Source organism: Elephas maximus, chromosome 19 (genome assembly GCF_024166365.1).
Source record: "Elephas maximus indicus isolate mEleMax1 chromosome 19, mEleMax1 primary haplotype, whole genome shotgun sequence".
NCBI classification, from domain to species: Eukaryota; Metazoa; Chordata; class Mammalia; order Proboscidea; family Elephantidae; genus Elephas; species Elephas maximus.
Window position 1 is genome coordinate 68,065,065 of NC_064837.1, and position 12,241 is coordinate 68,077,305.

Below are 12,241 nucleotides of genomic sequence, written 5' to 3' on the forward strand. Positions count from 1 at the left end.
GCCGAGTCAGCAGGGACAGGGTAGGCTGTGTTCTGAGGGTTTGGGCAGTGTGTGAGGTGGTGCAGAGTCAGCGGGTACAGGGTAGGCTGTGTTCTGAGGGTTGTGGGCAGTGTGGTGTCCGTGGTGCTGAGTCAGCCCGGACAGGGTAGGCTGTGTTCTAAGCGTTGTGGGCACCGTGATGCAGATGGCACTGATCAAGAAGGAAGGACCAAGGTTACATGGTGTGGAGCAGAGCTTCTTGACTGATACCCACATTCAGACATTGTCGAGCACTTGTACTGTCCCCTCAGCCACTATGTGGCAGCTGGGGCATGGCACACAGCCTCTGCCATTTACCCTCACATGCCTTGATGTGGTGGAGGTAGCCTGGAGGAGAAGTACAGGTATTATGCAGACAGAGCTCAGCAGTCGTTTCCCCGCGTAGGGGGGATGGACTTAAAGGAGAAGGGGTTTCCCTGTTAGAAATGCGCCAGCCTTTGAGATAAGACAAGAAAATGGCATCTCCACCTCTGAAATTACAGAAATAAGACGGCCATCTCCCCGGGCAGCCCCAAGCTCTGCATGCATGCCGTAAGATTCCTGGGGGGCTCGTATTTAGGGTTATGTGAATATCAGAGATTCGGGCCAGGCCTCCAGACCCGGCCTTCACCCAGGGCCAGCCCAGGTGCCCCTCTTGGCTTTGTTTAGGGCACGTGTTAGGGTATGTTGTTTGAGAGCAAAATGAGCATAATGAGCGCATCTTTACCTAGAAGTGGTTAAAAGCCCACCACCACTGTGCAGGAGAAGTAGACAGTCAGACCATCTTCACTGCTCCCAGCAGGGCCAGTGCCTCGGCTGCACTGGAGGGAGGGGCGTGGGTGTCTCGCCACTGAAGGCTTCATAGTGTCGAGTGGCCAGCTCCGTCTAGGTAGGGAGAGGGAAAACATAAGAAAACGTGCCCGAGAAGAAAAAAAGTGAGAGGCGCGATCACACACACCTGTTGATATTGGCTCATTCATTTCACATATTTTCATAGTGGGATTTGGGGTTTTATCTTACTGTGAATACTGGGTGTGGGTTTTTTCTGTTTGCATTTTTGTTTCTTATTGCCATTGACATTAAGTGCTGACTTGATATTAAAAATTTACATTAGCCAGTAATCGTTTGGATGTGATTCACAATTTTAAACCTTATGAAGTGAAACTTAGCCAGACGGTGAGTACACTTATGCTGTCTTACGACATATTTACACTAATGCTTCATCTACCAGAGAATTTAATTAACTTTATGGGATAAATGCCACTATTAAAACTAAAAATTGCGAAGCCAGAACACTTAAAACCTGAGTACCCGATTATTAATTATAAAAGAAAACAAATCAAGTTAAATAGTCTATATATAGTTTTGGGATCTCAGATTATGTTTCGCCAGTAAATGAAAGGAGCTCTGGTGGCACCGTGGTTAAGCATTTGGCTGCTAACCAAATGGTCGGCAGTTCAAATCCACCAGCTGCTGCTTGGAAACCCTATGGGGCAGTTCTACTCTGTCGTATAGGGTTGCTATGAGTCGGAATCCACTCAACGGCAATGGGTTTGGTTTGGGGCTATAGTAGAGAGGCCTTGGTGGTGTGGTGATTAAGTGTTCAGCCACTAACTGAAAGGTCAGTAATTGGAACCCAGCACCCATTCCACAGGAAAAAGATGTGGCAGTCTGCTTCCATAAAGAAGCCTTGGAAACCTTATGGGACAGCTGTACTCTGTCCTATAGCATCACTTTGAGTCTGCTGGGAAAGTAAACTTAGGCTGTCATCAGAGCCAACATGTTTCTTTTTATAAAATCAAAGGTCTGCAGATAACAGGTAGATTTTAATTTTTATCAGCTCTGGTGCCCCCATTCTAAAGCGGCTGCTTATGGCAGTGCAGCCGCACACAGCTGTGCATGTTGAGCACTGCACCGTTGAGGAGGTGCCCTGCAGCAGGGTGCTGTGTCCTTTGGGAAGCCCTCAGATTCTTCTGTGGTAGTGAATGATACAGCCAGACACCGTCCCTCCGCCCTGCCCTAGTCAGTGCACTCACTGGCAGAGTCATTTTTCAAGTCAGAGGAGCTGTTTCCATCCTCCTTTCACCCCACTCCACTCCACCCTCATTCTCTTCTCCAGCTGCTGCTGTCCTCAGAGAGTTGTGAAGGCATGACATAAAAACCCAGCAAATACCAGCACAGGCAGAGCTTCCCCAGGTCGGGGAACATCCAGCCCACCCCGTTCCCGGCACAGGGAACTCCTGTTGCTACGACAGGCTTGTCTTGGACACCCCTGTATTGCAAGAGAAATGTGAACGGGAGGTACTGGGATGCCTGAGACACGGGAACATTTCACATCATAAAAAGTACTGGTATTTTTATGGCAAAATTGATAACAAAAGACTTGGAGTTTCATTTTGCTCTTTTTTTAATTTTGTGGATATCGTTGGAGGTGTGAAAGTATGAGGAGTGCCCTGCCCTGTGTTTTTATTTTTATCTTACTCGGAAGGAGAGATCAGTGTGATTCTCTACAGCTCTGAGGTTAGGTTTTGACAATGCCAGTGATAATCCTTGTGTCTCATGACTGGAGACCCACCTCAGAGAAGCTAGCACGGCACCCTGGCCTCTGCCTCCTGGCCCTCAGAAAGGATGGGCCCTGAGGGGGCGCTGACCCATGTCACGCTGTCATTCCCAGCCATCTACCCAAAATGGCAGCTCAGGAGGGAACGTGCTTGTGGGTTCTAAGATCCTGGCAGCCCGAAGTTAGAGTTGCTGACCAGTCAGCCGCTGCCACCTGTCTTAGTGCCTGTTTGGTTCTGCAGGGTCCTCCCCACCGTCATCTCAGAATGCCACGCTGCCTTCCTCCAGTGCCTGGCCGCTCAGTGCCTCCGGCTACAGTAGCTCTTTGAGCAGCATTGCATCCGCACCTAGCATTGCAGGTATGCATGGGCCTCCCGACTTGCAGGTAGCCTTTTCTTTCTTCCCCAAGCACGACGTCGACAGGTCCTAGCTTTCCCTATGGGTCTGTGTGCCCACTCGCCCAGCAGGAAGTCACACGTAGAGAAGAACGGGCAGGGACTTTGCCCTGATGGCCATGGACCATCACATCGAGAGGTGGAGTGACAGTGCCGCCTCTGGAGGGTCGCTGTGCAAGTGACACGTCTGTAAAATGCCCGGCTGCTGGCTAACTGCCTGGGTCCTCACCTCTCCTCCCTCCCCCAGGGCTACACAGCAAGGGGCACACAGGCTGTACCTGAGTTTTCCACCAGGGATGGAGGAAACCGTGGCTGCTGCCCAGGACCCTGACGTGTGTCACCTGATGATCCCCCACCCCTGCGCAGTGTGCAGGTCTTCCACGCAGGAAGTTCCTCTTAGGCTCAGAGGGGGACTGACAGATGTTATGAAAGCTCAGAGGAACTCGAAGCTGAACATTTTCAGCCAAGCGTATAAAGAGACGTGAACGCACACGTAAAACGTCTAGCAGGTTTGCAGGGAAATACGGAACTTAACCAAGGAGAGTTGTTTATAAACTTCCTCAGATGTTTCTCTGTACTCCACCCAGCTTCATTTACACCAGTGAGAGGATGCTGGAGGAATTCTTTTGAGACCAGTATCTGGAGGGGAAGTAGTTTTGGTGTAATTTAGCATCTTATTTTAAAAAAAAAAAAAAAAAATTTTTTTTTTTTACATCATTTTTAGTCGTGCTCCTTCTAGCGTTTAAAAAGGCAAGGTATTTCAGACCTTTAACAGCTCCGTGATCATCCAGCTAAGGAGAAGGGGCAATAAAATCATCCTCCCAGTATCTACGGTGGCTTTTTAAGGCATTTTATGTTTTCCTAATCAGTACTTGTTCATTGTGAAATCACTGTCAGTTCCAGTAGCCATTCCCCCTCTGTGGGCCAGGGCCGGAGACTGCCCCAGGGGTGCGTGTGGGGTCCCATCCGTGCTGACCTGGTCACTGCAGGGCACAGGGACCCATGTCCGACTGGAATCTCTGCCCTGGCCTGCCCTGGGCCGCCGAGGCAGGCGGTGGGGGGCTCTGTGATGTCTGTGCATCCTGCCCCAGCCCCGGCTGTGCACTGCTGCTGCTGGTGACAGGGTGTGCTTTCCCCCACACAGCCTGAACTGGGCAGGGACACTGAGCCTCACAGCCTCGGGGAAGCAGCCACAGCATCCAGATACTCGAGGCATCTGCAGCTTGGGGAGAGCGCAGTGATGGACCGGAGCGTCGCTGTGCAAAGGGGCAGCCCTTGCAGGAGCAGCAGAAGGCAGGACTGCACCACCTTTCCCCTTGGGGGATTGCGTTGAATGATAGGTTGTGTAAAGTCTTACAGAACATGTGGAAAAGTCAGCTGTAATGCTGAACTGTGAAATTCTCTTTTCTTGGTGGCAGATTTGTGTCTGGCACATTTAGCAAAAGAGTCCTGGTAGCACAGCTGTTAAAGCACTCGGCTGCCAATCAAAAGGTTGACAGTTGGAACCCACCCAGCTTCTCCACAAGGTAAAACCAGGTTATCTGCTCTCGTGAAGATTACAGCCCAGGAAGGCCTGTGGAGCAGTTCTGCTCGGTAACACATAGGGTAGCACGTGGGGTCGCCACGAGTCGGGATGGACTCGAGGGCACCCAGCAACAGCAGCATTTAGCAGATTGATTAAGTGCTGGAAATGCAGCCTGCACCAGGCCCTGCAGACATGCCTCTGAGTGCTCGCCCTGTGTTCTAACCTCCGGGAACTTTGCTTGGTGTCTGTGGTCTCACCGCGCCGCCTGCTCGTGTCAGAAGGTGCCGCTTCGCCCACGGTGGGCCTGTGGCTCAGCAAGGCCTGCTCTCCTGTGTCTCTGGTCTCACCGTGCCACCTGCTCGTGTCAGAGGGCGCCGCTTCGCCCACAGTGGGCCTGTGGCTTGGCAAGGCCCGCTCTCCTGTGTCCTAAGAAGTGTGTGCCCTTTCTCTGCCTTTCCAGGTAAGCTGTCAGACATTAAGTCCACGTGGTCCTCTGGCCCAGCCTCCCACACCCAAGCCTCCCTGTCTCATGAACTGTGGAAGGTGCCCAGAAACACTACTGCGCCCACACGGCCGCCTCCAGGCTTAGCCAATCCCAAGCCTTCCTCCACCTGGGGAGCCAGCCCCCTCGGCTGGACCAGCTCCTACTCCTCAGGTATGTGCCACTGTGGTGGGGCCTCGGGGGCAGGGGCTTGTCCGTGTTAGGGAATGACCTTATCACTGCGTCCCTGCGGCTGCCCTGGGAGGGGTCAGCAGGAGGCTGAAGCCACCCTAGATGGTCAGGGCCTTGGCTAGGCCAGGAGGCCCAGCTCCCCTTGAGAGGCCACGCTGCCCTCACTGGTCAGCCTCCAGGCTTCCCACCCCACCAACCCTCTCCAGGCCCCACTGCCCCAAACAAGCCCAGTTTAAAAGCCACAGCTCTGTCATGCCATTGTACTCCTGTGGCCCCATGGGCTGCCCCAGCCAAGCTTAAGAAAGTGGAGATTTAAGTTGCTGCATGTAGTTTGAAAATAATTGTCTTAACGTTTTTGTAGCAGTATATGTGGTGTTTTTGTTTATTTTCTAACAAGTGGAGTTTTCAAGCACTGATTCTAACTAGGGGCCCGAGGCAGGAAGAAGTGGAGGCCAGGATTCTTGGGCATGTCCTCTCCCCATCTCCACACAGGTCTCTGGGGTTTCAGAGACCTGGGGCAGGAGAGCTGGGGCGGGAGGGGTCCACGGGGCAGTGAGATCTGAGTTCAGAGGCTGAGCAGTGCTGTCTTAGGCCAGTCAGGGCTAGTCTGGGTCACCATAACTGAGGTCAGGTGAGGAACCTGGGCAAGGACATGCTGTCTGACTGACCCTCGGCCTCTGCGCTGAGCTCTCTCCTGGGCTTGCTGCACAGGTTCTGCTTGGAGTACTGACACCTCAGGAAGGACCAGCAGCTGGCTCGTTCTTCGAAACCTCACACCCCAGGTGAGTGCACCAGTACGCTGCCACGAAGCGCCCCTCACACACACACATGCACATAGACCACTCGTCAGTGCAGACCAGGCCGTCTGGGCAATGGCAACCCAGCCCTCAGGCTCCAGAGCTTCCTAGGCAAGTGTGCAGAGGTGAGCAGTTGGGAATCCGTGCCAAGGCAGCGGCAAGTTGCTGTGGCTGGAGTCTGCTGTGGCCCACACTCCTGGGGAATGTGTGACTGTGCCGGTTACACAGATGCTGCGGTCCCAGGGACCCCACCCACCTCCCTGCGACCCCGCCCACCTGCCCATCCCCTAAGTCAGCAGTCAGGAGCCACGAAGCCATCTAGCCCCTGCGGCTTTGTAAGCCAAAGGCTCCGCCCGCGTGGTGTCGTCAGATGAGAGGGCTTCACACCCCGGGGTGGGGCTGTTTTCCTACCACTGGTTAGCCAGCTCATCAGATAGAGTGAAATACCGAAGATTTAAATCACATGGCAGCAAATTCATAGAGACAACGTGGGCTAGAGGTTACCAGGGGCTAGGGAGTGAACTACGGAAAGTGCAGGGCTCCTGTCTGGAAGCTCTGGGGTAGGTCGTGGGGAGGTTGCACAGCATGGGAACGTATTTAACACCAATGAAGTGTACTTACAAATGGCCGGAATGCAAATTCTACGCTGTAGATATCGTCCCAGAATAAAACGAGCCACCTGGCACAGAGGTGAAGGCCTTCTCAGGGAAGGTGTCGTTTCTCCAGACGTAGTGAGGAATGTGGTGAGCGCAATGGCGGACAGCAAGTGACACCCCCTGTCTTCCCCGCTCAGATCGACGGCTCCACGCTGCGGACGCTGTGCCTGCAGCACGGTCCTCTTGTCACATTCCACCTGAACCTGACGCAGGGGAACGCCGTGGTCCGCTACAGCTCCAAGGAGGAAGCTGCCAAGGCCCAGAAGTCCCTGCACATGTACGTCCCTCCGGGCCCGGGGCTGTGGCACAGGCTGGTCAGGCCGGGGTCTCAGGTGCTGGCTCTGTTAGGTTGTGTGGGCTGTGCCCTCAACTAGGGAAATGTTTCCCAAGAAGTAAACGTAGACCCCACTGCTAGAGAGGAAGCACCCTCCCCTCAGCAACACCCTGGAGGTGACGCGTTCCCGCCGCTGAGCAGAGCAGCCACCCTGCAGCCAGCGCCTGCCTGTCCCCTAATTTAAGAACATTAGATACAGTGTGTGAGGAGGCAGCTCCACACCACTGGAGATGTGGGCTTTAGCTCTGAGAGGAGGAAATTAGTCACTTCTAGTTTTTGAGACAGAGTCCCTGGGTGGCACAGAGCGCTCTATTGCTCATCCAAAGGTTTCAAGTCCACCCACAGGTGCCTTGGAAGAAAGGCCTGGCAATCTGCCTCCAAAAATCCAGCCATTGGAAACCCTGTGGAGCACAGTTCTACTCAGACACCCTTGGGGTTGCTGTGAGGTGGTGTCGATGACTCAGTGGCACCTGGTTTATATTCCACGGTAGCCAGAGCCCAGGACTTGTTCCCCAGGTATAAGTATGTGCTCACACATGCCCTTGGAGAGTATGCTCCGTGCACTGGTATAGACAGCACCGAGGCAGATGAAGTGAGGGGAGATGCAACCGGGCTCAGGAGGAGCAGAGGTAGCCGGGGCACTGCCTCCGCAGAATGCGGGCTCTCCGCTCATCGGCCTTTTCTCTGCTGTAGGTGCGTGCTGGGGAACACCACCATCCTGGCCGAGTTCGCTGGTGAGGAAGAGGTGAACCGCTTCTTAGCGCAGGGCCAAGCACTGCCCCCCACCTCCAGCTGGCAGTCCAGCTCGGGGACCAGCCAGACGAGGCTGGGTGCCTCAGGCAGTGCTCACGGCCTGGTGCGCAGCGACACTGGCCACTGGAGCGCCCCGTGCCTGGGCAGCAAAGGGAGCAGCGACCTGCTGTGGGGTGGGGTGCCCCAGTACTCAAGCAGCCTGTGGGGCCCTCCAAGCGCTGACGATGGCAGGGTGATCGGCAGCCCCACCCCGCTCAACACCCTGCTTCCTGGAGACCTCCTCAGCGGGGAGTCCATGTAAGCGGCCCACCAGCCAGAGCCACAATCATCAGCGCTCAGAAGAGGACACAGGGCCCTTTCCAGTCCCAGCGTTGCCAAGGACCCGCATGACCCAAGCCGCCCGGAAGCCCTTCGAGTACCTCCACTCAGTCCCCAAGCCAGACCTTTGCTGCAGCCCCTGCGAACTGTTTCTGAGACAGTGCCGGCTGCGTTGGTCAGTGTCACATGCTAATGACAGGATTCTTTTCATAGCTTTTTGTGTTGTCCTTTGTTGTTTGTATGGTGTGTTGTTTTGATTTTGTAAGTATAAAGCTGCTTAGGATAGTTGTATCATGAAGGGCACTTTTCAGATTGTGGGCTGGAAAGGGTTATTTTATCAAGTGGGGGGAGACGGGAAAGCCTATTTAAAATGAGCCTGTGATGATTATGCACATTACCAGAGGCGGTCCAGTAATCAGGGGTGGAATCGGTGTTGATCACTGGTACGGACGGACGGCAGGCGGCCGCAGCCCGGCCACAGTGGACCGACGGACAGACGGACGGACGGACAGATAGATGGACGGGAGGAGCGGTCTGCGATCTGTTCTCTATCCCCATGGATCCGCCTATGCACATTACCCTTGTTTCATTACTTTTTCATGTCATTTTTTTAATCCCAAAAAAATATTTTTTAAAATTAAAAAAAAAAAAAAAAAAAAGAGACATATCAAACATGCAAATACTTGAATCCAGCAGGCCAATACGGAAATGTGAACACTTTCTAAGTCTAATTCCACACTTCCAGGTCGACATCAGTACACAGAAACAGGCTCTAGGAAACATTTCTGAGTTCATAGCCTACATGCGTGTGTGCGTGTTTGCGTGTGTGTGTGTGTGTTTGAAAGTGCGTGAGGGATTAACTGTGGGTTTTCCCTGTATTCAGTATATGCTTTTTTTTTTTTTTTTTTGCGCCTTGGTCAACCATTCAATTGTTGTTCTTAGCTTCTAACTTTGCACTGAGTGTCCCGGCCCTTCCTGTAGCTAATCCCGTAGGTTCAGAAGAAGGCACAGGACAGGGCCAGCGACAGTTCACGTGTAAATGTTTACTCAAGGACTGTGTTACTGCGTTAAAAATTACAGTGTATATCTCTGGAGAAATAATATGTATACCTACCTTTAGCAGCTTTTTATTGTGGACTAACGCAAGAAAATTATTACCAGAGTATTGCACCATTTTTCCATTTGGAATATAAAGTTAAAGAGGAAAAAAAAAAACTGTTGTTGAACTGTGGCCATAGATACTTGTAAAGTGGGTGGTTCCCGCTGAGGGGACAGGACAAGCACTTGGATGTGGGTTGTGACTGCTTTTGGAGGAGCCCAAGGTTTGGGCTCCCACCTGTTTACAGACCTTTTTTTCTCTTTCAAACTTTAAAATAAAAAAAAAAAAATTAAAAAGGAATTAAAAAAAGAAAAAATAGACTCGCGTCATAAAGAAACCTATTTTCAAATGAGATGCGCTACTTCAGAGCTCTGGGGTGACACTCTTGTTGTGGCCCCTCCCTGCCGTCGCTATGGACTCCACTCCTGTTTCCTCCTTCATCAGGTGACGAGGCGTCGTGGCCACTGTCTCACGCACGCTGGACGCGCTCTCAGGAAAGCCCGGGTTCCTGAGGGGCAGCCCCATACCATTTCATGTATTTTTAAACCCAACTCCTAGCACTGAAGACATTACTGAAAAAAAAAAAACAAGCAAAAAAAGGAAAAAAAAAAAAAGGCGAAGAAGAAAAATACCTAATCTCTAATGTGTAGCAGTTACATATCTACCAAATAATGGACTCAAAAGAAATAGATGTTTGAAGAGTGCTTTATATATTAAAAATTGCTTTATGTTTTAAAAATGATCAATGTTTTGATTGTTTTGAAAGGAAAAAAGACAATGGAATAACATACCCTGGAGTATGTTTTAAAATATATAGATATATATGAACGTTGTGCTCCCTGCCTGCTTGATCAGGAAACTTGTGCATTATGTTTTTTTTCAATTAGCTTTTTAATGGTTTTATCAAAACAAAAAATAATTAAAAAAAAGTTCCTGCGAGGCTGCAGATGGATGGAAGCTGGTTTCATAGAGGATCATGAACTATGCACAAACTGGGTTCAAGGTGTTCCCTCCCGAGTTTCAGTGGCACGCTCAGCTCGGTAGCCTTCCGCGGAGCAACTGCATCTCATTGCCGTGACGTGCGTCCTGTGTATCTGATGTTTACACACCTGCGTACGTACATCGAATACATGTGCACGGGTGTGTGCGTGTGTGTGCGTGCGTGTTTGCGTGCATGTGTCCGCGCGCGTGTGTGTGTCCGCGTGCACACACCCAGGCACAGCTTCCCATGCTGCCATTTAGCATTGAGTTGTAGAAAAACTCCTGATGTTTTAAAATTGAAGATGGACAGATAAAGACTGTTTTTGTGTTTTGGGTTTTTTTGTTTTGTTTTGTTTTTGTTTTTTGGCCTTTTATTTTGAATTAAAGATGTCTGTAACTCTGAGATTAAAAAACAAGTTTGTGGCTTTTCATGTTTTTCCTCCTAGAATGTGATTGTTGAAGAACACGCGCCGAAAGTACAACGCTTTGTTGAATCCTAATAAATCGCGGTTTTTTTCTTGGCTGTTCAAATAAATGTTTTGTTTTTGTTTTTCCCAAGTATAGTTACCAGTTTTCACTTTGTATGCTAAATTGGGAGCAAGAGTTGTCCTGTCCCTTATAACGAATTACCTCTTTTTATGATTTTTTTTTAAGAGATCGCATGTGTAATCGTCTTTAAACTCAGGATTTCCGTTGTCTGACTTGTAATTTTATCGCGTTTTGTGGTTTTGCCGTTAACACGTACGTCTTAATAATAATCCCTGAGAGGTGCGACAGAGGCTGTGAGCTCGCATTAGGATGGTCTCGTCTGGGACTGCAGTGGGACCTGGCCAGGATCACAGCTGGGGACCACGGGGCACTCACCGCGACCAGTGGGCACGTCAGAAATATCCAGAGAGAAGTAATGACGATGTTTTGTTTCCTAGACGTTGTGTTCATTTAGTTTTGTAAAACAGCCGTAGCTCACTTTACAAAGCATTTGTGCACGACCAGGAAAGGGGATGCTGGACGGAGCGGCAGCGTTCTCAGCACAGAACCTCATGACAGCTGGAAGTCAGAACGGTCAGGTGTGTTTCTGCAGGCCCACCCCCAGGACACCCGCCACGGCCTAGTGAGGTAAACACCGGCTTGAGCATCACTGTGGGAAAGTGGCCTGCTGGAGTGACCAAGCTGCCCTCGGCGGCCCACTGCTTGGGGGCCTGGCAGAACAGGTGCCTTTTTCTGTCTAAACCCCCTCAGGCAGAGTCAAAAGAGAGACCTTGGTTCTATGGGCCGCTTCCACAGGACATTGAGGAGCTTGGACCCGCCTCTTCTTAAAGTCTGGAAGGGAAGCGTTGAGTGGGCCCTATCAAGAGAAACTAAAGACCGGCAGGAAGAATGAAACCCAGAAATTAGACCATCAAAACGCTCTTGAAATTCTAACCAGTGTGAACCCAGAGGCAGCAACACTCAGCTCCACATCACACTTCCAGGGAGTGTGTCCAGAGTCGGTGCCTGTTTCCGGGGAGGGCAAGTCCGTGGGCGCAGTGAGCTTCACTGCCCTGGGCTTCAAGGCCATGGGACGGGACAGGAGGGGAGCCCAGTGTGCGCAGAGACCACAGGGAACGCCTCGCGTGAGTGGGCAAATGTGTGGGAGGGGCGGGGACTTGGCATGTGGAACCCTGTCCCTTGCCATAGAGCCTGCACTTCGGAAGCAATGGGGACAAAGCTTTTGGGTAAGAAAATGATAGGTTCAGCGCTGCACTTTTTTTGTTTAACCTGGCAACGCCACGAAGAACTAAAGGAAAAGGGCAGGGTGGTCCGGGGGCGGGATGTATAGGGCAAAGCGCTGTGTGGACAGAGGAGAGGCTAGAAGAAGAGGTGTCAGGGACAAGCTGGGACATAGGTCAAAGTCAGAGGAGAAGGAGCTGAGCACCCATTGAATGGAAAGAATGGAAGATGGAGATGGGCATTTCGGGAGGAGGCTGCAGGAACAGGGCGTTGGGGGTCAGGAGAAACCCACACAGGAATCATGACGGAGATGGCAGCTAATGCACCAGCTCTGCCTGTCCGTGTTCTCGGCAGAGCGCTGTGGACACGGGCAGCGGGACGTGGAGCCTGCTGGGCCGCTGTGGACAGCACTGCCTCAGGCTC

The 12,241-nt window shown here is 51.6% G+C and overlaps 1 protein-coding gene across 12 annotated transcripts in view; it reads left to right on the top strand.

Moving 5' to 3' along the window:
• TNRC6C (trinucleotide repeat containing adaptor 6C) overlaps nt 1–11,827 on the top strand; it is a 127,019-nt gene extending 115,192 nt beyond the window's left edge. For 4 of the 12 annotated variants that reach the window (XM_049858667.1, XM_049858666.1, XM_049858669.1 and 1 more), the window contains 5 exons: nt 2,820–2,936; nt 4,958–5,152; nt 5,882–5,952; nt 6,761–6,900; nt 7,651–11,827. In XM_049858667.1, the coding sequence (XP_049714624.1) occupies nt 2,820–2,936; nt 4,958–5,152; nt 5,882–5,952; nt 6,761–6,900; nt 7,651–8,011 (884 nt within the window). In that variant the 3' untranslated portion in view covers nt 8,012–11,827. Of the gene's footprint in view, nt 1–13; nt 2,937–4,957; nt 5,153–5,881; nt 5,953–6,760; nt 6,901–7,650 lie in introns of those variants that run through there. The other 8 variants (XR_007513917.1, XR_007513919.1, XR_007513922.1 and 5 more) reach the window with 3 other exon arrangements.
• Nucleotides 11,828–12,241: the final 414 nt, after the last annotated feature.